Genomic DNA, 24374 nt, shown 5'->3' with positions numbered 1-24374 from the left:
AACACGTTCTGATCACTTCTGGGTGATATAGCGTGTTGTGATCACCCACTGTGTGATATATCATGATGTGATCACCAACTAGGCGATATAACACGTTCTGATCACTTCTGGGTGATATAGCATGTTGTGATCACCCACTATGTGATATAGCATGTTGTGATCACCCACTAGGTGATGTATCATGGTATGTTTTTTACCCGATAGGTGAATATAGAATGTTGTCATAACCCGCTTGGTGGTGTAGCATGTTTTCAACACCCGCTAGTTGAATAAAAGGTTGTGATCACCCACGATAAGATGCAGTATATTTTGATCACCCATTATGATGTACACAAGCATAGTTATTATGGTCACCCGCGCTAGGTCTTCATAATGTGACGATCACTCTATCAGATCTACAGCATGGTGAGATCGTGCACACACTAGGTGATATAGCATGTTGTGATCACCCACTAGGTGATATAACACGTTCTGATCACTTCATAATGTGACGATCACTCTATCAGATCTACAGCATGGTGAGATCGTGCACACACTAGGTGATTTGAAGCATTTCTTATCCACAAGGGAAGCCGGATAGAGGACATTAAATTTCTGTAGTGCCCTTGGGAATAACGTTTTTTTCTCACAGTCGTTGATGATCACCTTTTCAGACAGCATGTGACAATCCGCTATTAGTTTTGATGTAGCATATGTTATATGATCACCCGCCAAACCTTTGATCATCCGACAGGATATGTCTTGGGGGATTTCGTACTGAAAAAATTGAGCCTCTGTCACAAGAATTTGAGCAGGCAATTAGGAACAGCAAATTGGGCCCGGTTGCACAAAACGATCTTGGTTCCACGATTATAAGTATATATATTCAAGTATGTCGAGTAACGATCGTCACAGGTGGGCTCGCTTTGTGGAACGGGGCTTTGTTGTCTGTAAGGGCAGGCACTGAACCCAGGTCCATTCACGTTTTAAAGATGCAACTTTGAAATAATTTCTTTTAATTTGTTGACATAATGTTAGTTGTGGCAAAGTGTCTAGTCATTTTCATCAATATGAGAGAGTTTACAACAATATGAAGCTGAATCCACATTCGTCGAGTTAAATTCTTGTTTTAGTGAACACCAATTAGGTAGTTGGGGGAGTGAAAGATCAAGTTAGTACAGTTTAATTTGTGATTTTCATGTTCCACAGTTAGGGATTTAAACAATATGTTATTTTGCAAAGTATGATTTTGGTAAAAGAAAGACAATTTTGACTTTGGTCTATATTATTTCTGCGAGCCTTGTATTTACTGCTTTGAAAGAAAGGGTACTTCCGGTTGAAAACACGTGGTTAGACAACAAACACACACTTCGGCGACTAACGAAATATTAACATGGGCAAGGATAAGAAAGAAAAGCGCAAGTCAGAGGGAGGCGAAGACGAAGAGAGAGAAGACTCGTGGGATGAAAAGATCCGCTATTTATGTCCGATAGCTGCACCTCTAGCATCTCGTAAACTGACAAAGCGTTTGTACAAGACGGCAAAGAAAGGTAAAGCAGCGGGCTTTGGAGTCTTTTCCCACTTGATGCCCCAAAGGTTATTTTGGCCATGCCGTTTGTTGCAAACTTCGCAATTCCAGAAACCTGATGTTCACACGTAATACACTGGCTGTAGTATATTGTGTCTCAACGCCTTGCCGAAATTACAATTGTTAAACTTTGGTTTGTACACAAACAAGCGGCGGCTAATTTCTGTTATGCTGGTGGAGACGTATGTAGAAACTACCCAGGCGAATATGTGTATGTATAATTTCCAAAAGGAATTTTACCATGCCATATTCCTGCATATTACGCACAAAAAGTGGATCCCTGCGGTCCAGTGAACTGGACATAAGACTGTTACATAGTATGTACCGTATGTGCTACTAAACATCACATCGTAAGTGTACATCTCGGAAGTGATGTGATATGCTCAAATATGTAATGTGTTACCTGCACCCAAAAATTAAGCATAGAACGTATGTAGTTGCATTTGCCAAACTGAATTTACAAAAAGTTATGGTCTTTTGTTTGAGTTCTGTGGAAATACTCATTGCTGTGTACTTTATGCTTAGGCCTAGTTGTCCAGGCTATTTTGTCTCCTTTCTATCGTGATGAATACCCTGGACCATTTGCTGAAATGACTTTGTTTTGAATCCTGTTCGTACACATTTTATGTGAACAACTCAAAATCGTGTTCTCAAAATGAGACATGATTAACTAATTAATCATTCATGTCTTAGACTTAGAGAAAAACTGAAAGGGTATAAGTTAGCTACTGTACACCATCTTCCCGAGGCAGGGAAGTTAACTGACTATAAAAGTCCAGTTTCCACCATTGCCGTACTAGGCTGGAATTCTGGAGTTACATTTGGTTGGACTAAGAAGATTATGCATAGTCCAATAAAAATCGCGAAACGAACTTGACACCCAATTCGTTAACAACATGGATTTCAGCGTGCAGGATTTGCAAAGCAAGTGTACCATCAACTTGTAAACTTGAAAATCGGTTCATGTGGTTTGATGCACTTCGTGGGGCAAGACCTGATTTATTACTATTAATAGCTAAAATGGATAGAATTATCATTAAACCCCACGCATGTTATCAGAAATGAGCGGGCCACTGTAACTTGATAATGCCCTCATATTGCTTGATGACGGGCCTTAATCATGCCCGTTGTTAGGTGTCGTCATAGGGATAGGCAACGTCACCGTCAATAGTGACGTCATCTGGTTTGTTCTGTGACGTTTCCATATCTGTAAAGGTGGGTCAGTGACATTTGTGTTGATTGCAGTAAATGTTTCAAAACCAATATTGTTGTTTCTCTTTATTTAGTAACAAATTCCATCCATTTTAGCTATAATAACGGTAACATTATTTTTCAGGGCATCATCATTTGGAGAAGCCCTCAGTCTTTTCAACTGCCCTCCTTTGTCAGGTAGTTAATGGAAGACCTCGGGCTTCTGCATATGATAATGCCCTGAAAAATAGCATTACCCTTAAAATAGATCTCGATTATCAATCAGATCATCTTAATTGGGCGTCACCATTTTGTTTTAATCAAATGCAAACGATACGAACGTTGGAAACTTATTGGTCAATAGGATGGACATAGAAGGGACAAGAGTGGTAATAGCCACTAGTGGCACTACGGTTGAGCCTGGAAATTCCAGCCTCGTTCGGTCATGGTGGAAACTGGACTTTTGTGGTCAGTTAACAACCTTGCCTTGGGAAGATGCTGTACACAAACCCTACCCCTAGTTGAAATTTGTCCCATGGAAACCCAGAGACAGTGTTTCAAAGTCCTAACTGACAAAAGGCACCAGTTCTTAACTCTGCAGTTGCCCTACCTACAGTTCAGCATTTGTATCTGTTTTCAAAGTTTCACAATAAGTACCATCCAGGTTTGATTCCCACATTGGCACAAAGTGTGAAGACCACAATGATATTGTTGAAAGCTGAGCAAAGTCATACTCACCCAATCACCTGACAGAGTCATGGAGAGAGAATTTATTACACTTCGTTATCTGTCCTCTTTTTTGTTTTTGTTTGTTTGTTGTTTAACGCCACCCTCAGCAATATTCCAGCTATATGATGGCGGTCCGCAAATCATCGAGTCTGGACCAAACAATCCAATGATTGACATCATGAGCATCGATCCATGCAATTGGGATCGATGACATGCATCAACCAAGTCAGCGAGCCTGACCACCTGATCCCTAATTTGAGGGGTTATTAGAGTCATTGCAGAAATATCTTTTGCCAAACAGACTTGACCAAGTCTGTGGTCATGAAACTTATACTCAGGTTGTAGTTTTGTTTTGTAACATGTCATGTTGTGTTAAATTGCTTGTTTGTTTGAATCAGAGGTCTCTCCTGTCGTCAGTCCAGGTGTAATACATACTTACTCTATTTGTTCCAGCTTACAAGCAGCCAAAACATCTCGTACAAGGAGTCCGGGAAGTACAGAAGGCAATCCGCAAAGGCGAGAAAGGGTATGTATTCTGATGTTTTACTTTCTTTGGACCCGTGAAGATCCGGGGTAGAATAGGTCTTCAGCAACCCATACTTGTCATAAAAGGCGACTATGCTTGTCGTAAGAGGCAACTATCGGGATCGGGTGGTCAGGCTCGCTGACTTGGTTGATGCACTGTCATGGATCCCAATTGTGTGGATCGATGCTCATGATATCAATCACTGGATTGTCTGGTCCAAACTCGATTATTTACAGACCGCCGTCATATAGCTAGAATATTGCTGAGTGCGGCGTCAAACAACAAACCAACCAAACCAACTTTCTTTGGTATCTTTACATGGTGCATGGGAATACATAACTGTACATTTAAATCTGGTAAAGAATCACCTCTGCCCTCGGTCGCACATGATAAATGTGGGAATAGAATATTACTTTTATGTACAGCTATATGTTCCTCTGCTTGTTGGTACTAAAATTATATGAGGCAGTGGGAGTGAAGCAGGATGCTTTTTGAGGCAGTGTTTTGGGGAATCAAGCAGGATGAAATTTGAGGGGGTGTTCTGGGGTCAAGCAGGATCAAATTTGAGGGTGGGGTATATAGTCAAGCAGGATGAAATTTGTTGTGGGGGGTTATGTTGTCAAGCGGGATGAATTTTGAGGCAGCGTTGTGTTAGTCAAGCAGGATGAAAATTGACACAGATTTCCGTGTGTGTTTCAGCCTTGTGGTGATAGCTGGCAATGTGAGCCCAGTGGAGGTGATCTGCCATGTGCCGCTCATGTGTGAGGAGGCCAACATCCCCTACTGCTACGTCCCCTCAAAGGAGGTAAGTCCAGCTGACCAGTCTCTGCTACATGTCACAGTTGCATGGATCATTTCTTCACTGGTTGGGCGGTGGGGTGAGCCTGGTGGTTGAAGCGTTTGTTTGTTACCCCCGAGACCCAGGTTCGATGCCCAATATGGGTACAATATGTGAAGCCCATTTCTGGTTTCTCTCCCCAAGTGATATTGATGGAATATTGCTAAAAGCGGCGTAAAACCAAGCTCACTCAGGCACTGGGGCTTGTCTGGTCCAGACTCGGATCATGTACATGCTGCCGTGATGGAGCTGGAATATTGTAGACTGAAAGAGCGTTCACTTAACCACTGGGTTCTGTTAATCCAAGTAATTAAATATAATATAAACTGTTAAGATGCAGGGTTGGGGGGCACCGGTGGACCAGTCGTCTAAGGCGCCGTGATTCGCTGTGCAGAGTTGTGTCCCTTGGGCACGCCAGAAACCTATGATTGTGGGTTCTAATCCCAGTTCGCCCTGATTATGTTTCTAGGTTTGTCAGCACCATACCCGTGCTCATGGGTTTCACTGAAGTGGTAAACATCTGAGACTTACATCACTTTGGGCTTTCCTCCCACATTAAGCTGACACGCTGTGATATAACTGGAATACTGTTAAAAGCAGCGTTAAACCAAACTCACTCACTCACTCACTCACTGTTAACATGAACATGGTAATTGCCTATCTTAGCAGATATTAGGTGTATCATCACATTAAGTCTTGTGTAACACAAAATGGTTTTATACCGTAATTCATTTGTTGTAACCATGTGAAAGTTACAGATTGATGCTCATGTCAGTCACTGGATTGTCTCGTCCAGACTCAATTATTTACAGACTGCCGTATTATAGCTGGAATATTGCTGAGTGTGTCATTAAGCAACAAACGATCAATCATGGAATTAACCAATTCCTCTTTGATTGTTTTTTTAAGTACTTTATGATATTTATTGTTGCCATGTACACAGGACCTTGGTTCGGCCCTCAACTCCCACCGCCAGCTCTGCATGGTGCTGATCAAACCTCACGAGGACTACGAGGACACGTATGAGGAGTGCTTCGGAAGCGTCAAGGACCTCCCAGCTCCCATGTGAAACACAACTGAAATTGACATGACACTCATTGTGGTTTGGGAGGAATTGTCTCCCAACAAGGAACAGACCTGCATCCATGGAATGCAGATATTGCACACTTGTATGGATGAAGGCTATGGTTATTGAATGGTTTGGTAAGAATAGGAGAGGAATAAATGAAAGGCTGGTCATTTGACATACTCTTTTGAGTTTCAAGTTTCACATGTTTTGCCGAGGCTAGAGACTCAGATGTTTACATGGCTTTTGTATTAGGAACTGTATTACTCATTGGCTTGTCATTTTGAGCCGATTTGTGTAACTTGGGTGTAACATTTTTCTATCAATGGCATCGTGGACAGGTCAAGTTCCTGTAACCTGAGTAGTAGTGGATTCAGGATCCGTTTTGATGAGAAATATTTTTGAAATTAATAGAATGGATTAATCTGGCCAGGTGAATGTATGATCTGAGTAATAAGTAAAGTTTGCCAGCCTGTGAAATTCACACAAGCACTCTAGCCCAAGACAACTAATTGTAATGAGGACAGGTTAAAATCCAGAAAACCAGGGATGTTAGTCCTCGTAGATTAGTAGCATTTGAGAGCTATAGTTCTGAACCAGTTCTCAATGCTTCAATGTTGCTGCAAATTGGAATTGAAGAAAACTGATAGAAAACATAAATATAGTAAACATTTTTGTCTTGTTAAAAGACTAGCAACAAACTGGGAGGACTTTGAGATAAGGTTACACCAAAGTAGACACAATTTATGGAGAGATTTTTTATTACTGTAAAGACGTCGTTTCGGTATAAATCGTTATACCGTTGTCAAGCTCCAGACTTGATTATTTGCAGACCGCCGTCATATAGCTTGAATATTGCTGAGTGCTGAGGTAACAACAAACAAACAAAACAAAAGCCGTTGTCAAGCAAGTAATGCCTATCAAACAATTCAAGGTTACACCATTCGTGAAAATTGTATAAGTCTGTTTGCCTCATGATGTTTTATTCAGCACAATATATATACAATCACCCAGTTCATGTGCATCATGTCCCACAAACATATTGTCAGATTTCTGTTATTGCAAGTTATGCATTCTTATTGTCAGACATTTAGCCATAAAGAATCAGATATAAGTACTGGTTAAAATGGTTAATGGATACGTCTGGTGGAGATATATTTCTTAGGTTTCATAAATCATGACAATGCATTTAAACATGTAAGGACTCATTTTATAACTGTAATGTTGATGTTATGTATATGCTACATATAATTTTGTTCGCCATTAAAATATATTGTGTGTAACAGTTAATATTTGTTTGTTTTTGTTGTCTGAGGTTTTGCAAGGTTTTCAAGGTTTTCGGCAAAATATTGTTGGTGTTGTGTTGAGACCCTTGCAGTTTGTATTGTGTCAGCAGAGGTGTATGGTTTTACTACTTGCTGGTTCCAGGGCAGAGTAGGATCCCTTTACTGCTGGCAAGTCAGGCCACTAGGTGGAGCTGGTGGTCGGTGCTTCTTAACATTCCATTGTCCTAAGAGGCGACTAATGGGACTGGGTGGTCAGGCTCAGTGACTTGGTTGATGCATGTCATCGTATCCGAATTATGTAGATCGATGCTCATGATGTCAGTCACTGGATTGTAGGGTACATCATCAATTATTTACAGACCGCCATCATATAGCTGGAATATTGCTGAGTGCGGTGTTAATAACATTCATGCTCTTAACAAACCAGCATCTGAGACAACACCTGGTTTCTTCACAATGGAGAGCTGAAGACCACGTCAATCTAATGTCAACCACAGCATCTTGTAGACTTGACTGTAATAGTGATAGAGGATGAAGTGAACTCTGCCACCTTCTGGGATATAGTAGCTATGGCAACCTATCACAGCTTTCTGCAACAAAGGACTGTCTTCCTGGTGGTGGATAGAGCGCCTGCCTGGAGAGCATAAGGGTGGTTTGAGCCCCTGTTTATATATCAAGACATTAAAAGTTTGTACTAGTTACCCTCCCCGGCTCTCGTCATTTAGGGGATAAAACAAGGACTGGTCAGCTTGGATTCGCTTACTGTGTCGGAGTGGGGTATTCATGTTAAACTGTGGCATGGTATCTAAGTGGGCTAGGACTATAAAACAGGCAAAAGTCTGAGGTACACCACACCACACCACACCACACCACACCACACCACACCACACTTGAACATGGCGTTAAACCCCATTTCACCTTGTCTCGCCAGCAACAGCACCTTCAGTGTTGATAAAGTCTGGTGTGTAGCATAACAATGGTGTGATGTCCCGTACAAGCACTTTTCAAAGTAATGACAAACACTAGAAGTTTATTTGTATTTTGAGTTTATTGTACTACTATTGCACAGTTCATAGATTCAGTCACAGCCTACGGCTCATGTTGTACACGAGACAGCCGGCCGGTCTGAGATCATGCACCACAACATAGGTGGCGCACCTGAACACAAAACCACAGGTAAAAACGTAATGGGAATCAAACTATGGCATATTGATCACTTGCCGGTCTCATTAACCTTATAGTTAAACACAATTTGGTACTGACTTTTATGATGGGAAAATTGCCATATTCACCTTAAACAAAACCCGTCCCATGCACACAGCTTCACATGGTTCAAAGCTAAAAAAAGGAACTTTGTAAATGTCGGTTTGTTCCTCATGTGACCAACAAGTAATTTGCAATTTCTAAATGGGAAACCTGTCTGAAAGATTTACACACTGTTGGCTTTCAAATAAATAAGTATACATGGAGAGGTTATGATGAATTTTATAAACCACATCTCTTGTTTACTAAAGGTTTATAGTGTATTTGACGACAATCATGAATTTGAATTCATTTACTGAAATTTAATTTTGTATTATTTTCTTCGATTTACCTTTATTTGAATTGTTAAGCATCTTTATATAAACATGCCATTATGTTATGTATGCTCCGGGTATTTGCAGTCCCACCAGTAACATTAAAGATGCAACATCAGCCTGGATAAACAGGCAAAAAATCTGAATTTTTTTTTTGTTTTGCCATAATTGAGCACTCATGAAAAGGTATATCATTCCTGATATAAGAAGTAGCCATTAAAGAGTAGGCTAACAGCAGGGAATGGTTCATTCAGCATGTTGAACCTAGCAACTGCATAATAAATAGAAATCAACTTGTTTTTTCCCAGGTTTGATCGATAAACAGCCTAATTCTTGCTATAGGTCCACCGATGACTAAAATAGAAGTTGTAAAGGAATGATAACCCTTGAGGCAAAACTCCCCACACTACACATTATTTGTTATGAAAATATAACACAGAGAAAAGTAAGACAAAACAAAGAATTTGCGAAAAAAACATTTCTTAACATATTTAAATTTTACTGACTAGTGATGTTTACTCTATTCAGTAAACAATTCTAACACAAATCTGACGGTAAACTGGTTCTTGATTAAGACGTTTACACAGTTGTTCGTAAATACTGTATACCAAGTATTTAATTTATGTTTATTACATGCTACTGTAATGTGATTTCTCTTGTGTATCATGGTGGTCAAAACACACAAATATTTTTGTTACAGGAACAATGTACCAGTATCGAAAACATGAAGCACAGAATACTGGTACTCCTCACAGAGGCATTGATGCAGTGCATCTCGAGCATCGTAATACTGAGCATGTTCCGTAACCAACTACAGGTGCTGTCTGATGACTACATGTCAAGTACTGCATACCTGATGACATACATACATTATATATATACAACACGGAGTTATGCGAGTACAAACAGGTTATAAAACAAACAAAGCTGGAACTATATACATACATGTACAAATATTGAGTTGTAGGATCTACGATCTAACCCATCCATTTAATATATAATTTACACGATTTTGACCAATATTATGTTTGTACAAAATGTTTTCGATTATGACATTTCATTATCACAGAATCAGCAGCTAGAATAACTGACACTATATTACACAGACAACACACGGAATCCAACCAAGTGAAAGTGTTGGTGTGTTTCTTGAAGCAGTCATAATTACTTCAGCCAAGGGCTGACTTTCTCTTTCTCATTCATGAATGGTCAAATTATGATTGTCAATGTCTAGAAGAATCTACTAAAATGATATTTTGATCTAAATGCAACTTAACTTATGCAATAAAGTTTAAATAAAAAATGTGAATTACTGAATAAATAGAATCATTTCTAAAATAATTCTTTATCACAAATGCAAAATATAAAAATTAAAATAAAATAAATAACAATCACACAGAAATAATAGTAAAATTATGTCTTTCTTCACCAGTTCCCAAAGCTTGCCTAATGTTAAGAGGGCACACTAAGTGGTGTTCAACAACGACCAGTACGTCACTCGGCGGTCAGAAGTGCAATGTTACAGGCCATAGATAGGGACCACTTCCCCGAAATCTACTAGCAAGTTGCTGTCAGATATTGGACTCAAACCAACAACCTGTGGATACTATGAGCCGAAGATGGACATCTGCACAGCGAATAATAATTTAGACCTCTGGGTCAAAGAAATAAGGGAGACATTTTCAGGTAAAGGATCACAAAAATGGGATTCAAACTCAGGACTATAGTAGTGATGAAAAGTCACAATACAAGATTCAAGAAATGTAGGAAGCTGTTCTGAACTAACTACTAATGGTTCCAACCTCTGTGTTGGCATATCAGTATACACATATTTACAATATGTCTTTGCGCTGGGAAAAAAAATCAAAACTCGTTATGGCGTGTGTAATGCGCACCACCTTCTACACGGCAGTGTTTTGTGCACACTATACTCAAGAAAATACACTTATTGTGTTTTTAGTATGTACAATGATATATTTGTTAATGCATATTCACAGATCAAAATATAAGGTTTCTTCATGCAAGTACAGATATATTTACATGTCTGTGTGTGCACAGGATCAAAGCATGCCAAACATAATGATACATACATAACATTTGTAGCTATATGATATTTACATAATAATGATAATAATAATACAGGTACATTGACATGAAATGTTGCTCAAAGTTGCATATAAATCACTTGTTTGATCATTGGTACATTATACATGCATTTGAAGCCATATTGGGGATATGTACAGTCACATTTACATTGGTTAATTATGCATAACAGTTATGTACAATTTAGAAAATTATTTTCCTAAATGTGTTGAAGTAAAAAAACAATGTTATTGGCAATAAAAGAACTTAAGAAAATAATGACGATGTTAGGAGATACAATATATGCAAAAACAAATACCAATCGTATTGATAACAATTATTTACACACAAGTTTTTTTATACCCTACAGGTCCATTATGGCAGTGTTGCTAAGTAATAAATAATTTTGGAAATAAAGGTGCAAATTAAGAACTTAATTCTAAAGGAATCAAAGGGAAGGTATATATACATGGCCTAGTTGTGAAGACATTGAGATGTGAACAAAGACAGGACTTGTTCTAAAGTGATGAAGCAGGATACTAAAGTGAGAAGACAATGCTGTACATGTGATGTGGTCACTTCACTGCCGCCATGTGAGGAGGTGGACATTGCCCAGCTGGTCCCCACACATCAGGGGGACACACACAGGGGACCTACTGACCGTTCCCGCAAGCGTCATGCTGGTCACAGGTGCTGGGCAGAAGAACTGACCAATCTGAGGAGAGAAAATACAATGCTTTGCTTCACGAGACCCTTCTGAGTCATGTTACATGTGTACACTTGGGATGTGCTGATACACCTATTTCATGTATATACACGTACATGTATGATGTATTTAGTTCTGTGGGGGCCCAGGTTAGAATGTGTCCTCCCCAACCCATAGCTTAAATATTGCTGAGTGGAGTGTTAAACAACAAACACACACACTGTTTGTCATATGAGGACATCCATGAAGATCCGGGGTAGAATAGGTCTTCAGCAACCAATGCTTGCCGTAAAAGGCGACTATGCTTGTTGTAACAGGCAACTAAGAGGATTGGGTGGTCTGACTATGTTGATGCATGTAATCATATCTCAGATGCGTAGATCAAAGCTTATGATATCAATCACTGGATTGTCTTGTCCCGACGCGATTATTTACAGACCGCCGTCAGATAGCCGGAATATTGCTGAGTGCAGTGTTAAAAAACAAACAAAACAAACAAACAAACAAACTAAGCCACTGATTTGGGAGCCTGTGGAGAACCCCGATTAGTATTGGTCCCGAGAAAGAGGCGACCAAACTGACTGGGTTGTCAAGTTCGTAGACTGGGTTGATGGCATGTCAACATACCCTGATGGTGTGGATCATTGCTGATAATATCAATCACTGGATTGTCTGGTCCGGACTTGATTATTTACAGACTGTGGTCATGCCTGGATGCATATACTGGTACCAGAGAGAAGCTGCATGGTGTGGATCATTGCTCATAATATCAATCACTGGATTGTCTGGTCCAGACTTGATTATTTACAGACTGTGGTCATGCCTGGATGCATATACTGGTACCAGAGAGAAGCTGCATGGTGTGGATCATTGCTGATAATATCAATCACTGGATTGTCTGGTCTAGACTTGATTATTAACAGACTGTGGTCATGCCTGGATGCATATACTGGTACCAGAGAGAAGCTGCATGGTGTGGATCATTGCTCATAATATCAATCACTGGATTGTCTGGTCCAGACTTGATTATTTACAGACTGTGGTCATGCCTGGATGCATATACTGGTACCAGAGAGAAGCTGCATGGTGTATAGAGATATCACAGTCTACTCCTACTTTTATCTGATAGCCCTGCTGGGATTGCCAATTTGTACATACATGTATCAGATATCTTAACAAAACACAATAAATAAATCAAAAGGTCATTTTGAAACATATTTCATATAATTCACTCAGGTTAATATGGAAAAGACAAACTAGAGCCCACTTGCACAAAGGGATCTTAGCGCTAAGATGATCATAACTCCCATACTTTAACATAGGCTTGTGATAGTCTTAGCGCTAAGATCACTTTATGCAAGTGCGACCAGGTCCATGAGTGTGAGAACAGGCAGCTCCTTACCTGAGTCAGGCCTTCCGTCCACACCTTGACTGTTTGGTCTGCGGAGGCTGTGAAGATACACCCAGCCACCGACATGATGCTGGTGATGGCCTCCGCATGAATCTGGAACAAACACCCTACCATCAGTCCAGCTTCCTTGTAAGTCTGTGATCAGTATCTATCATGTAAACTAATCAAATGTCTGTTCATTGCAAACACTGGTAAACACAAGTTTGTGAAAATACAAGAAACTTCAATATCCTCCCTTCTACTTCCTTTCTTATTTAGGGACTGGTAATTTATTATGGGGAGTATGGAGGATCATGAAAAAATGTAACTTGAAATTGTTTGGTTTTGGGGAGGGAGGCCGGGATTTGACATATTTTTTACATAAAATGGGGGGGGGGGACCAATCTCACCAGCCACCAGTCCCTAAATAAGAAAGGAAGTCACATTTAATGTTCAATTGCTTACAGGTTTCACAAGTTTGACTGAGTTATGTCAAACCTGAACAGTATTTCAGTCACTACTTCCAAAATTGTTTTTCTCTGAAAGGAGACTTGGAAATATTTCGTTTTTCAAAACCAATTTTTTTTTCAGGACTTCCAGCATGCCCTGCAAGTTTTTCTTTCACTGAAACCTGAATCCAAATGGTTTTTTTCTGATATAATTTGGAACCAACATTTTAAGAATAAATAAATATCAGGACCCCTTCAAAATCTGAAAAGGTTCGTCCCTATATGGAGCAAATCTGGGATTTCAGGCAGCAAACCCTTGTTGCTAAGAGAGCACCAACTCAGCATTGGACCCATGAAAATTTAGGGTAGAATAGGTCTTCAGCAACCCATGCTTGCCATAAAAGGCGACTACGTTTGTCGTAAGAGGCGACTAACAGGATCGGGTGGTCAGACTCGCTGACTTGGTTGATGCATGTCATCGATCCCAATTGCATGGATCGATGCTCATGATATCAATCACTAGATTGTCTGGTCCAGACTCGATTATTTACAGGCTGCCGTCATATACCTGGAATATTGCTGAGTGCGTCGTAAAACAAACAAACAAACAAACAAACAAACAAACTCAGCATTGCGCCTTCAAGCATTCTCTGCCCCCCATTGCAGGCAAATCTTAGAATCAGCTCCCCCCCCCCCCACCCACCAAAATATCTCCAAAACCCTTTTTTCATAATTTTGCTGAAAACTATAATGTCTTCAATACCTTCACTGTTTTCCAGGTGTCAGGTGCTTGGTTTCTGTTTGCCACAGTTATCTGCCCCTTGGAGTCAACACAGTACACAGTTGTCCCCCTTTGCATGACATCCAACACCCATGTCTTGGTACGTTTGTGAGGAGGGACATGTTTGTCCAGTTCAGAGCTGTCCACAAACATCATCATTTTGGTCACCACTGGACTATTGTACTTGACCTGTGAACAAAGAGAAGAGTCACAGTTTCCATGGTGATGAAAAACACCTGCAAGTTAAACTTTGGACATACCTGTGTAATTTACACAATTCTGCCAAGGTTAAAGCAAATGTTGCTACAACTTTTTGAAAAATTGGGGTGGGGGCACTTAACAAAAAAAAAGTTGCATGAACATAAATAATTCATGTATACGTGTGCATGTGCGTGTGCATGTGTGTGTGCACGTATGCGTGTCTATTCTTGTACAAGTCAGGACTTATGCTTGTTATAGTGGCAGTCCACTGAGATACCATACCACGGGTGACTACCCCTCTCAGACACTGTATACTGGCATTAAGTTTACTGGTAATTGTATTCCCTTAATGCCGAGAGCCACGCAAGGTAACAACAAATATCATCTTTTAACATCTTTTGGCATGACACAGCTGGGGATGGAACCACCAACCTTCCACTCCGACCTCACTCTCCATCCACAAGACCATGGAGACGCTTACGGCTCGAGGATCAAGAGAAAAACATTCTAAGTGCCTCAGAGGATCTTTGGAAAAAAGCAGTTTGGAAGAGGACAAAAAAGAAAGGAGGGTTGATAATATGAGAGGTCCCTTTATATTTTGTATTGTATGCATGGCATTGTCCAAATCGTTGTAGGAACCGATTCTCCTTCTACCTCAACCTTTGCACTACCCCGGTTCAAATTCCTGAAAGTGATCCTCGCACGCAATGACTTGTAACTCCCATACCTTAACACAGAATTCCAACAGTACCAACACCCCTTTGTGGAGTGAGTGAATATAGTTTTACACCACTTTTAGCAATATTCCAGCAATATCGCGGCAGGGACACCAGAAATGGGCTTCACTCATAGTACCCATGATGGGAATCAAACCTGGGCCTTCAGCATGAAGAGCGAACACTTTAACCACTAGGCTACACAAGCATCCCCCTCTTGTGGAACAGAACCCCGAAGCCGAAAACTCACCTGCAGTACTGGCGCGACGTCCATGATGACAACCTTGCTGTCAGTGCCTGCTGTCAGAAGCTCCTGGTCAGAAAAGGTCAGCCTGGTAGACCAGCTGTTGTAGAAGCCAGCATTTGTCGGGTTCCTGGAAGAAACATGCAATCGTTAGACAAAGTAGGCTGGTGGAGGGGCCTGCTGGACAGGATACTGTCCAAACTCACTAAGCATGTTCCAGTACCAAAACAATGGCCTACACCTGGTCCCACGATGTAGTTGCATCGAATCTTTACCAATAAACTAGTGTTTTAATCTATTTCACATAGAGAGGTTTTATTAAGTAAAAAGACATACAATTTAATCACAAATGTTTGCTTGTTGTTTAACACCTAACTCAGCACTCTTCCAGCAATATGGCGTCTGTATGTAAATAATCGAGTTAATGACATCATAAGCATCGATCTACGCATTTTGGATACAATGACATGCATAAACTAAGATAGCGAGTCTGACCACTCAATCCCGTAGTCGCCTCTTACGACAAGTATAGTAGCCTTTTTCGGCAAGCATGGGTTGCTGAAGACCTATTCTAAGCTGAGTCTGACCACTCAATCCCGTTAGTCGCCTCTTACGACAAGTAAAGTAGCCTTTTTCGGCAAGCATTGGTTGCTGAAGACCTATTCTACTCTGGATCTCCACGGGTCCAATGCTGAGTTGGTGCTCTCTTAGCAACAAGGGTTTGGTGCCTGAAATCCCAGATTTGCTCCATGTAGGGACGAACCATTTCAGATTTTGAAGGGGCCTGGTATTTTAAAACGTTCTTCACAGGTATATTTTAATCAGAACTTAGGATACATATGTTCTATTCAACCACCAAGAGCATTCTCCACAGGAAAAGTTGTTACTTCACCTTATAGTATTGACAGGCGTGCCATAGTCCGTGTTCCATACGTTGATGGTGCCGTCCCATTCTGCGGAGAAAAAGGTGAGTCCGGACTTGGACGGGTACTTGTCATTCCAGGCCAGGGCTGTGATGGGAGTCATGACACTGAACACCTTTCCTTTCCTGCAATGACAGGGGGTAAGTGATAGACGGAAGTCTCACGGGTAAGTGATAGATGGAAGTCTCACGTGAAAAAAACCCACAGATGCACTTGAACATATTCTTATCTAAGTTGCTTTACTGCTAGGGTGACAACCCTACCAACAAATACAAAATATAATATTGGTGAAACCTTTGGCTTGCTATGAATGGCATTTTCCTTGTTTGAAACAAAAACTTTGTGGCTGACTGTAAATTAAACGTGGACAGTAAAATAGACTCAACTTGAATTGGTTTTAATTAAAACAGAAATCCTTTTTTACCTCCTATATGACTTGCAGTTAAAATTATATGTGTCCATTTTCAAATATAACTTGTGAATACAACACAATATTTTCTGTCCAAAAAAGTACAGGCAGGTTCATATGAAATGTTTTGTGTGTACCAGTCAGACATTTGCCGCTTCATAAGAGGGAGTGAGTCTGGTATATGCCACTTTTAGCAATATTTCGGCAATATCACGGCGGGGGAAACCAGAAATGGGCTTCATACATTGTACCCATGTTGGGAATCGAACCCAGGTCTTCGGTGTGACGAGCGAACGCTTTATCCACTAGGATACCTGACCGCCCCCGCTTAATAAGAAATGCCTGAAGTAATTAATTCTTGACACACCACAGAATGCGTGGAGAGTGATCCTGATGATGTGGGTATGATGACATACAAGCAGCCAGGTCACACATTGTAACCCTCAGGTGGTTCTTCATCAAGTTAATGCACTCTTTGTAACATGGTGGGGACCAGTCACAATTGTTGCCTGACGCCACTTTCAGAATCAATCTCATTAAAATCAGATCTTAGTTCTCGCTACAGCTAAACAAAGATCTGAGAACATCCAATTACTCGCCACATCAGACCGACCTTGCACAAACTTTGACCGACCAATGGAATGACCAATCAGAAGGAAGCTTTCTCATGTTACAGCACTAATTTCAAATTGGCGACTACGCTTCGAAACATATTTTGACAAATTCTCCATTACAAATTTGAAACCTGAACAAAAGAACATTCTGGAATGGTCTAGATTGTATGGATTCATTCGTTAAACCCGTAACTATCATTTGGAGTTAAAGTTTTCAAGGTTGCATGATTAGAAATCACATTCTGACTGTCACTTTCATAATCTGGTAAGCGATGCTCTGATTCATCAGATGAAAGGTCGTTCTGATGTGACCCCTAATGGGATGTCCTCAGATCTGTGTGTGTGCATTTCCTTCAATGCTGCACTCAGCAATATTCAATCTGTATTCAACGTGTAAATAATCACGTTTGGACCAAACAATCCAGTGATTGATAGTGTGAGCAACAATTCATGCCATCGTCATCAAGCAACTCAACGAGCGTGACCAGCCGATCCACTTTGTTGTCTCTTGCAACCAGTAAAGGTTGCTAGAGGCCTATCCTGACATGGAATTGCCACGGGGGAGAATTTCATGATGGAATATGGGACCAGAAAATAAGGGCATGGGCCCATTAGTCTGATGATAAGCACAGCTCACTTGACAAGGAAGGACTCTCTTTTCTTTATGATGTCCCATATGATGATTGTTGCATCATCAGAACCCGTGGCAAACTTGTTGCTGTGTCGGTTCACAAAACAGGCAGCATTCACCGATTTTTCATGAGCCTGCAAAAATGGATGTCATTGTATGAACTTGACAAAACATTTTGACTTACTGTTTCTAAAAGTATTGTGAATACACAGCATGTATTGTACTACAGATGGCAACATTAAATGGTACTGGACATATAATTTTATTCCGTGCTGCAGTGTGATTGGTTGAGAAAATGTGATTTAATTGGATTCGAAGCTCGGAAATCTCCTGGGCTATTCATTGCGCATGAATGATTTATCTTTTAGTTCGCAATCCCAATTTGTAAAAACGTGCCATTTTGGTTGTCAAAATGGGTAACACATTAATTAAATATTAAGCCAGATCAATATTTATTACATTAATACATTAAAGCATTCCAGCATGACATCAAGTCCATCTCACAACTGTGAGAGTACCCATACAGACAGAGTGGTTCCGGAAAATGATTACTAATTATTGTATTTTACAATGTCGATAAACAAAATTTGTTCTCAGATTTGCAGGTTTATTGACGTCAGTTCCATATGAAAATTCAGGGGATCCCACAAATCTGAAAACCCGTAACTCCTAAATTCAGTATTTAGTTCCATGCCCCAAGATCATACTAAGGGCAGATAACTCCTGCTTCCTACTAACAAAAATAAAAATGGCGTCCTACCTTGAAGCTGTAAGAGCATGCTCTCTCGTTGGTGACAGGATCCAAGGTCCATATCTTCACGATACCATTTCTAGAGTAGAAAATAATAATGGTCCAACAAATATACAGGGAATGTATCAAAGCCATACCAAATTCTGCATGAAATCTTCAATAAACACAACTTAGATAAAATTTGTGGGAAACAGAACAAGTTCACTTTATTTAAACTATGAATGCATCATAAATGCTCTACTGAAGTAATCCCAGATTCGTTCTGTTTAGACAGATTCCAAGGCATTTCAAACATAAAAGCTTACATTCTCTTGTTGTAAGTTTACCAAAATGTCTTGGCACCCATGTGGCAATCACACATCAACGGCCTGCACCCAATTTTCAAAATTTGTCATTGTTTTCTGTCTTTTTTTCAACATAACAGATGCCATTTGCAAACTTAGAATCTTAAATCACCACATACCGGCTTCCTGTGAGAACTGTAGAGCTATCTGGAGAGGCAACACAGAAGGTGACCTCAGCATCATGGCGACCGATGACGTGTTCCTCACTGAGCTGTGGGGTCCAGAGTCTCACTGACTTGTCCAATGAACAGCTGCATACATTGCCAGACTTGTCCGATGCTACTGACAACACTCGATCCGAGTGCCCAGTCAGAGATGCCAACTCATTTGCCTGGAAGAAACATGTTTGTAATTATCAGAGAGCTAATTGATTGTTTGTGTATCATAAAGAATTTATTGCTGCCATTTGCAAATTGAAATATATCTGAAGCAGAGAATGAAATGATTTGCTTGCTATAGACCATACACAATGGACAATCAGGCTTTAAACCTGGACTTGTGTCAAAATAATTTCTTAAAAAAATATACCCCCGGTATATGACTGAACAAAGTCAGGCATCATGAATATTTTTTGGGATATCTTTATGAAATTGTGTGCCCAGTCTTCATGACAAAACATATCACCCAAAATATTCATGACCCTCACGTATTTTATTCAGGACATAAAGAAATTAGAGTGTGCACCACAGTCTGATCGGTGGAACACATATTTTGATAGGATTGCAAACCTAAAACCCTCTAACTAATAATTAGAGAATAAGTCTTTTTTGAGTATATTTACTTGTTATAAGTTATTGGATCACACCTGTCGATATGTCTTTTAAAAAAATGACATGAACATGATATACATTAATGATGAACTGCATTAAAATTCGAAGATTTAAATGTTAATTTTTATATACATCCTCTGAAAGAAGGGATCACATTTCATGGAAGCATTTGACATCATCCACTGATTAATGATATCCCTGAAAGTGGTGGCACTGGTTTCTCACACTGACAGTGAATGATGATGCTGCTGCCATGTCTTTGGGCATGAAGAAGCTGAAGAGTGAGTGAATGTGTGTGTATGGTTTTACGCCGCTTTTAGCAATATTCCAGCAATATCACAGCGGGGGACACCAGAAATGGGCTTCACACATTGTACCCATGTCGGGAATCAAACCCGGGTCTTAGGCATGACGAGCAAACGTTTAAACCATTAGGCTACCCGACCGCCCCAGAAGCTGAAGAACATGACATACAATGACATCACTGGAACTTCAGTTAGCTTGTCACAAATATGTCTCAAGAAGTTGATACCAAAAATATGTTAGGTTTCATCCAATATTAAGGTGATATGCCACGATGTTACTAAAATATTGTTCAAAGACGCATTCAACCCAACTCATTCACCAAGAAGTCTGGAGTAGAACCTGTCATCACTTCAAGGACGACTATGCTGGTCCTGTACTGACCTGCAGGGGTTTCCAGAGTCTCAGAAGACCATCGTCTGCACACGTGGCCACGATCACATCCTGCATCTTGATGTCCGAACGTCCAGACTTCTTGTCAGGTGTATCAATCTCGGGAGCTGCCCAGTCCATTGTCTCCTCCTCAGTTGCTAAAAGATGCATGGAAAGGTCACAGTACTAGAGCCGACCGCTTTCAAGCTCACATAGTAACATATGTCCCCAGGCAGTGTGACCTTTGACCCAAACAGAGTGGTCCTTTTCTTATGGTATCACAACAGGATTGGATGACCTAAACTAAATTTATTTACAAGAAATCATGATATATCTTGTATATTCACTCTAATAAAGTGACTGGCAGGGATTTTTCCAGGATTCCACACTAAGTGCCTCTGGCAGGCAAATTGGGAAAAAAATTCATTTGTTTGTTCAAATTGGTCAGTAAAATAAAAGTCACCCCTACAAAGCTATAACATTGATTAATATTATACAACCTAATATGAATTAGGAAATTTGGAATTTTTTACTGACATTTGCTACAGGCTTGGGATGGAATACCTGCCTCTGAGCAGGTCAAGATAAACCCCTGAAATGGACATTCATGAAAACAAACACCCATTAACATCCAACATTTGATGTGGCTCAGGTCAGTGTAAAATACTTACTGTCCTCCACATCTGCCCCTTGTTTGACCTTGACCACAATGTCACAGCTGTTGACCCTCTGTGTGTGTCCGAGCAGGGTGGTGATCTCAGTGCCCTTGTGTGACCACACCTTTACATGACCATCACTGGACGCTGACACGATACACCCATACTGAAATACATGATACACCGATACTGAAATACATGATACACCCAAACTGAAAACATGGTACACCCATACTGAAATACATGACACACCCAAACTGAAAACATGGTACACCCATACTGAAATACATGATACACCGATACTGAAATACATGACACACCCAAACTGAAAACATGGTACACCCATACTGAAATACATGACACACCCAAACTGAAAACATGGTACACCCATACTGAAATACATGACACATCCACACTGAAAAACATGACACACCCATAATGAAATACATGACACATCCACACTGAAATACATGACACACCCATACTGAAATACATGACACACCCATACTGAAAAACACGGTACACCCATACTGAAAAACATGATACACCGATACTGAAATACATGACACATCCACACTGAAATACATGACACATCCACACTGAAATACATGACACATCCACACTGAAATACATGACACATCCACACTGAAAAACATGACACACCCATAATGAAATACATGACACATCCACACTGAAATACATGACACACCCATACTGAAATACATGACACACCCATACTGAAAAACACGGTACACCCATACTGAAAAACATGATACACCCATACTGAAAAACATGGTACACCCATAATGAAATACATGACACATCCACACTGAAATACATGACACATCCACACTGAAAAACATGACACACCCATAATGAAATACATGACACATCCATACTGAAATACATGACACACCCATACTGAAAAACACGGTACACCCATACTGAAAAACATGATACACCGATACTGAAATACTTGACACATCCACACTGAAATACATGACACATCCACACTGAAAAACATGACACACCCATAATGAAATACATGACACACCCACACTGAAAAACATGACACACCCATACTGAAATACATGACACACCCATACTGAAAAACACGGTACACCCATACTGAAAAACATGATACACCGATACTGAAATACATGACACATCCACACTGAAATACATGACACATCCACACTGAAAAACATGACACACCCATAATGAAATACATGATACACCCATACTGAAAAACATGATACACCCACACTGAAAAACATGGTACACCGATACTGAAAAACATGATACATCCACACTGAAAAACATAATACACCCTCACTGAAACACATGATACACCCATACTGAAAAACATAATACACCCTCACTGAAAAACATGATACACCTATACTGAAAAACATAATACACCCTCACTGAAATACATGATACACCCATACTGAAAAACATGATACACCCTCACTGAAAAACATGGTACACCTATACTGAAAAACAGAATACATCCATACTGAAAAACATAATACACCCTCACTGAAAAACACGATACACCCATACTGAAAAACATGAAACACCCACACTGAAAAACATGAGACACCCTCACTGAAAAACATAATACACCCTCACTGAAAAACACGATACACCCATACTGAAAAACATGAAACACCCACACTGAAAAACATGAGACACTCTCACTGAAAAACATGGTACACCCATACTGAAATACATGATACATCCACACTGAAAAACATAATACACCCTCACTGAAATACATGACACACCCATACTGAAAACACGACACACCCATACTGAAATACATGATACCCATACTGAAAAACATGACACATCCACACTGAAAAACATGAGACACCATCACTGAAAAACATGATACACCCATACTGAAAAACATGAAACACCCACACTGAAAAACATGAGACACCCTCACTGAAAAACATAATACACCCTCACTGAAAAACACGATACACCCATACTGAAAAACATGAAACACCCACACTGAAAAACATGAGACACTCTCACTGAAAAACATGGTACACCCATACTGAAATACATGATACATCCACACTGAAAAACATAATACACCCTCACTGAAATACATGACACACCCATACTGAAAACACGACACACCCATACTGAAATACATGATACCCATACTGAAAAACTGATACATCCACACTGAAAACCATAATACACCCTCACTGAAAAACATGGTACACCCATACTGAAAGACATGGTACACCCATACTGAAATACATGATACTCATACTGAAAAACATGACACACCCATACTGAAAGACATGGTACACCCATAATGAAATACATGATACACCCATACTGAAATACATGACACACCCATACTGAAAAACATGGTACACCCATACTGAAAAACATGATACCCCCTCACTGAAAAACATGGTACACCCATACTGAAAAACATGGTACACCCATACTGAAAACCATAATACACCCTCACTGAAAAACATGGTACACCCATACTGAAATACATGATACTCATACTGAAAAACATGACACACCCATACTGTAAGACATGGTACACCCATAATGAAAAACATGATACACCCACAATGAAAAACATGATACACCCACACTGAAAAACATGATACATCCACACTGAAAAACATGATACATCCACACTGAAAAACATGATACACCCATACTGAAAAACATGATACACCCAATGTGAAGTGAATATGTTTAACACTTTGGTGAATCTGGGATTCAACCCATGACCATAGGCTTCAAGCATGTCTAAGGTACACAACTTAACACAGCAAGTTGTGGTGCCTCAGATGACTCAGTCACCTGTGTCCCCCACATAATGTTGGAATAAATTCTGTAGCATTTAGCAAGTGCAGTTAAATTTTAAATGCTTAAATACTTTTCCAGGTGGAAAAACAGCCCAGCCTTTTACCTGGAATGCCACGGAGTTGACCGCAGACATGTGACCGGTCAGTTTGTTCTTCTCTGCTCCGGTCTTGACGTCCCAAACCTTCAGGTTGAAATCATTGGAGCCTGTCACCTGGGGAATGAGGGAGTCATCAGAAAGTGGCCACATATGATGAAGTGCTAACTAGGGGTCCATGTTTGCTTGTTGTTTAATGCCCCCGACTCAGCAATATTCCAGCAACAGAACAGGAGCCTCAAAATAATCAGATAAACCAGTGATTGATATCTGACCAATAATCCTTGATCAATGACAAGTAA

At 40.1% G+C, this 24374-nt stretch overlaps 3 protein-coding genes across 3 annotated transcripts in view; 2 read left to right on the top strand and 1 right to left on the bottom strand.

Moving 5' to 3' along the window:
* Nucleotides 1-24374, top strand: part of LOC124124654 (neuropeptide-like protein 29) — a 234840-nt gene that overhangs the window by 86505 nt on the left and 123961 nt on the right. The window lies entirely within an intron of this gene.
* Nucleotides 1287-7207, top strand: LOC124124646 (H/ACA ribonucleoprotein complex subunit 2-like protein). The gene is made up of 4 exons (XM_046487862.2): nucleotides 1287-1529; nucleotides 3941-4013; nucleotides 4713-4818; nucleotides 5795-7207. The coding sequence occupies exons 1-4, from the start codon at nucleotides 1373-1375 to the stop codon at nucleotides 5918-5920; spliced, it is 462 nt and encodes a 153-aa protein (XP_046343818.1). The 5' UTR covers nucleotides 1287-1372; the 3' UTR covers nucleotides 5921-7207.
* The window catches only part of LOC124124648 (telomerase protein component 1-like), a 63808-nt gene continuing 47666 nt past the window's right edge, over nucleotides 8233-24374 (bottom strand). Inside the window, exons 46-56 of the mRNA XM_048393232.1 lie at nucleotides 24082-24189; nucleotides 21138-21288; nucleotides 20479-20624; nucleotides 19141-19352; nucleotides 18687-18756; nucleotides 17933-18060; nucleotides 16242-16397; nucleotides 15356-15479; nucleotides 14171-14377; nucleotides 12971-13072; nucleotides 8233-11577 (exon numbers count right to left, since the gene is read on the bottom strand). Of these exons, the coding sequence (XP_048249189.1) occupies nucleotides 11443-11577; nucleotides 12971-13072; nucleotides 14171-14377; nucleotides 15356-15479; nucleotides 16242-16397; nucleotides 17933-18060; nucleotides 18687-18756; nucleotides 19141-19352; nucleotides 20479-20624; nucleotides 21138-21288; nucleotides 24082-24189 (1539 nt within the window). The 3' untranslated portion in view covers nucleotides 8233-11442. The remainder of the gene's footprint in view (nucleotides 11578-12970; nucleotides 13073-14170; nucleotides 14378-15355; nucleotides 15480-16241; nucleotides 16398-17932; nucleotides 18061-18686; nucleotides 18757-19140; nucleotides 19353-20478; nucleotides 20625-21137; nucleotides 21289-24081; nucleotides 24190-24374) is intronic.

Source organism: Haliotis rufescens, unplaced genomic scaffold (genome assembly GCF_023055435.1).
Source record: "Haliotis rufescens isolate VD_foot unplaced genomic scaffold, xgHalRufe1.0.p SCAF_12, whole genome shotgun sequence".
NCBI classification, from domain to species: domain Eukaryota; kingdom Metazoa; phylum Mollusca; class Gastropoda; order Lepetellida; family Haliotidae; genus Haliotis; species Haliotis rufescens.
The sequence above is the reverse complement of the archived record's forward strand: the minus strand, read 5'-3'. Positions and strand labels throughout refer to the sequence as shown.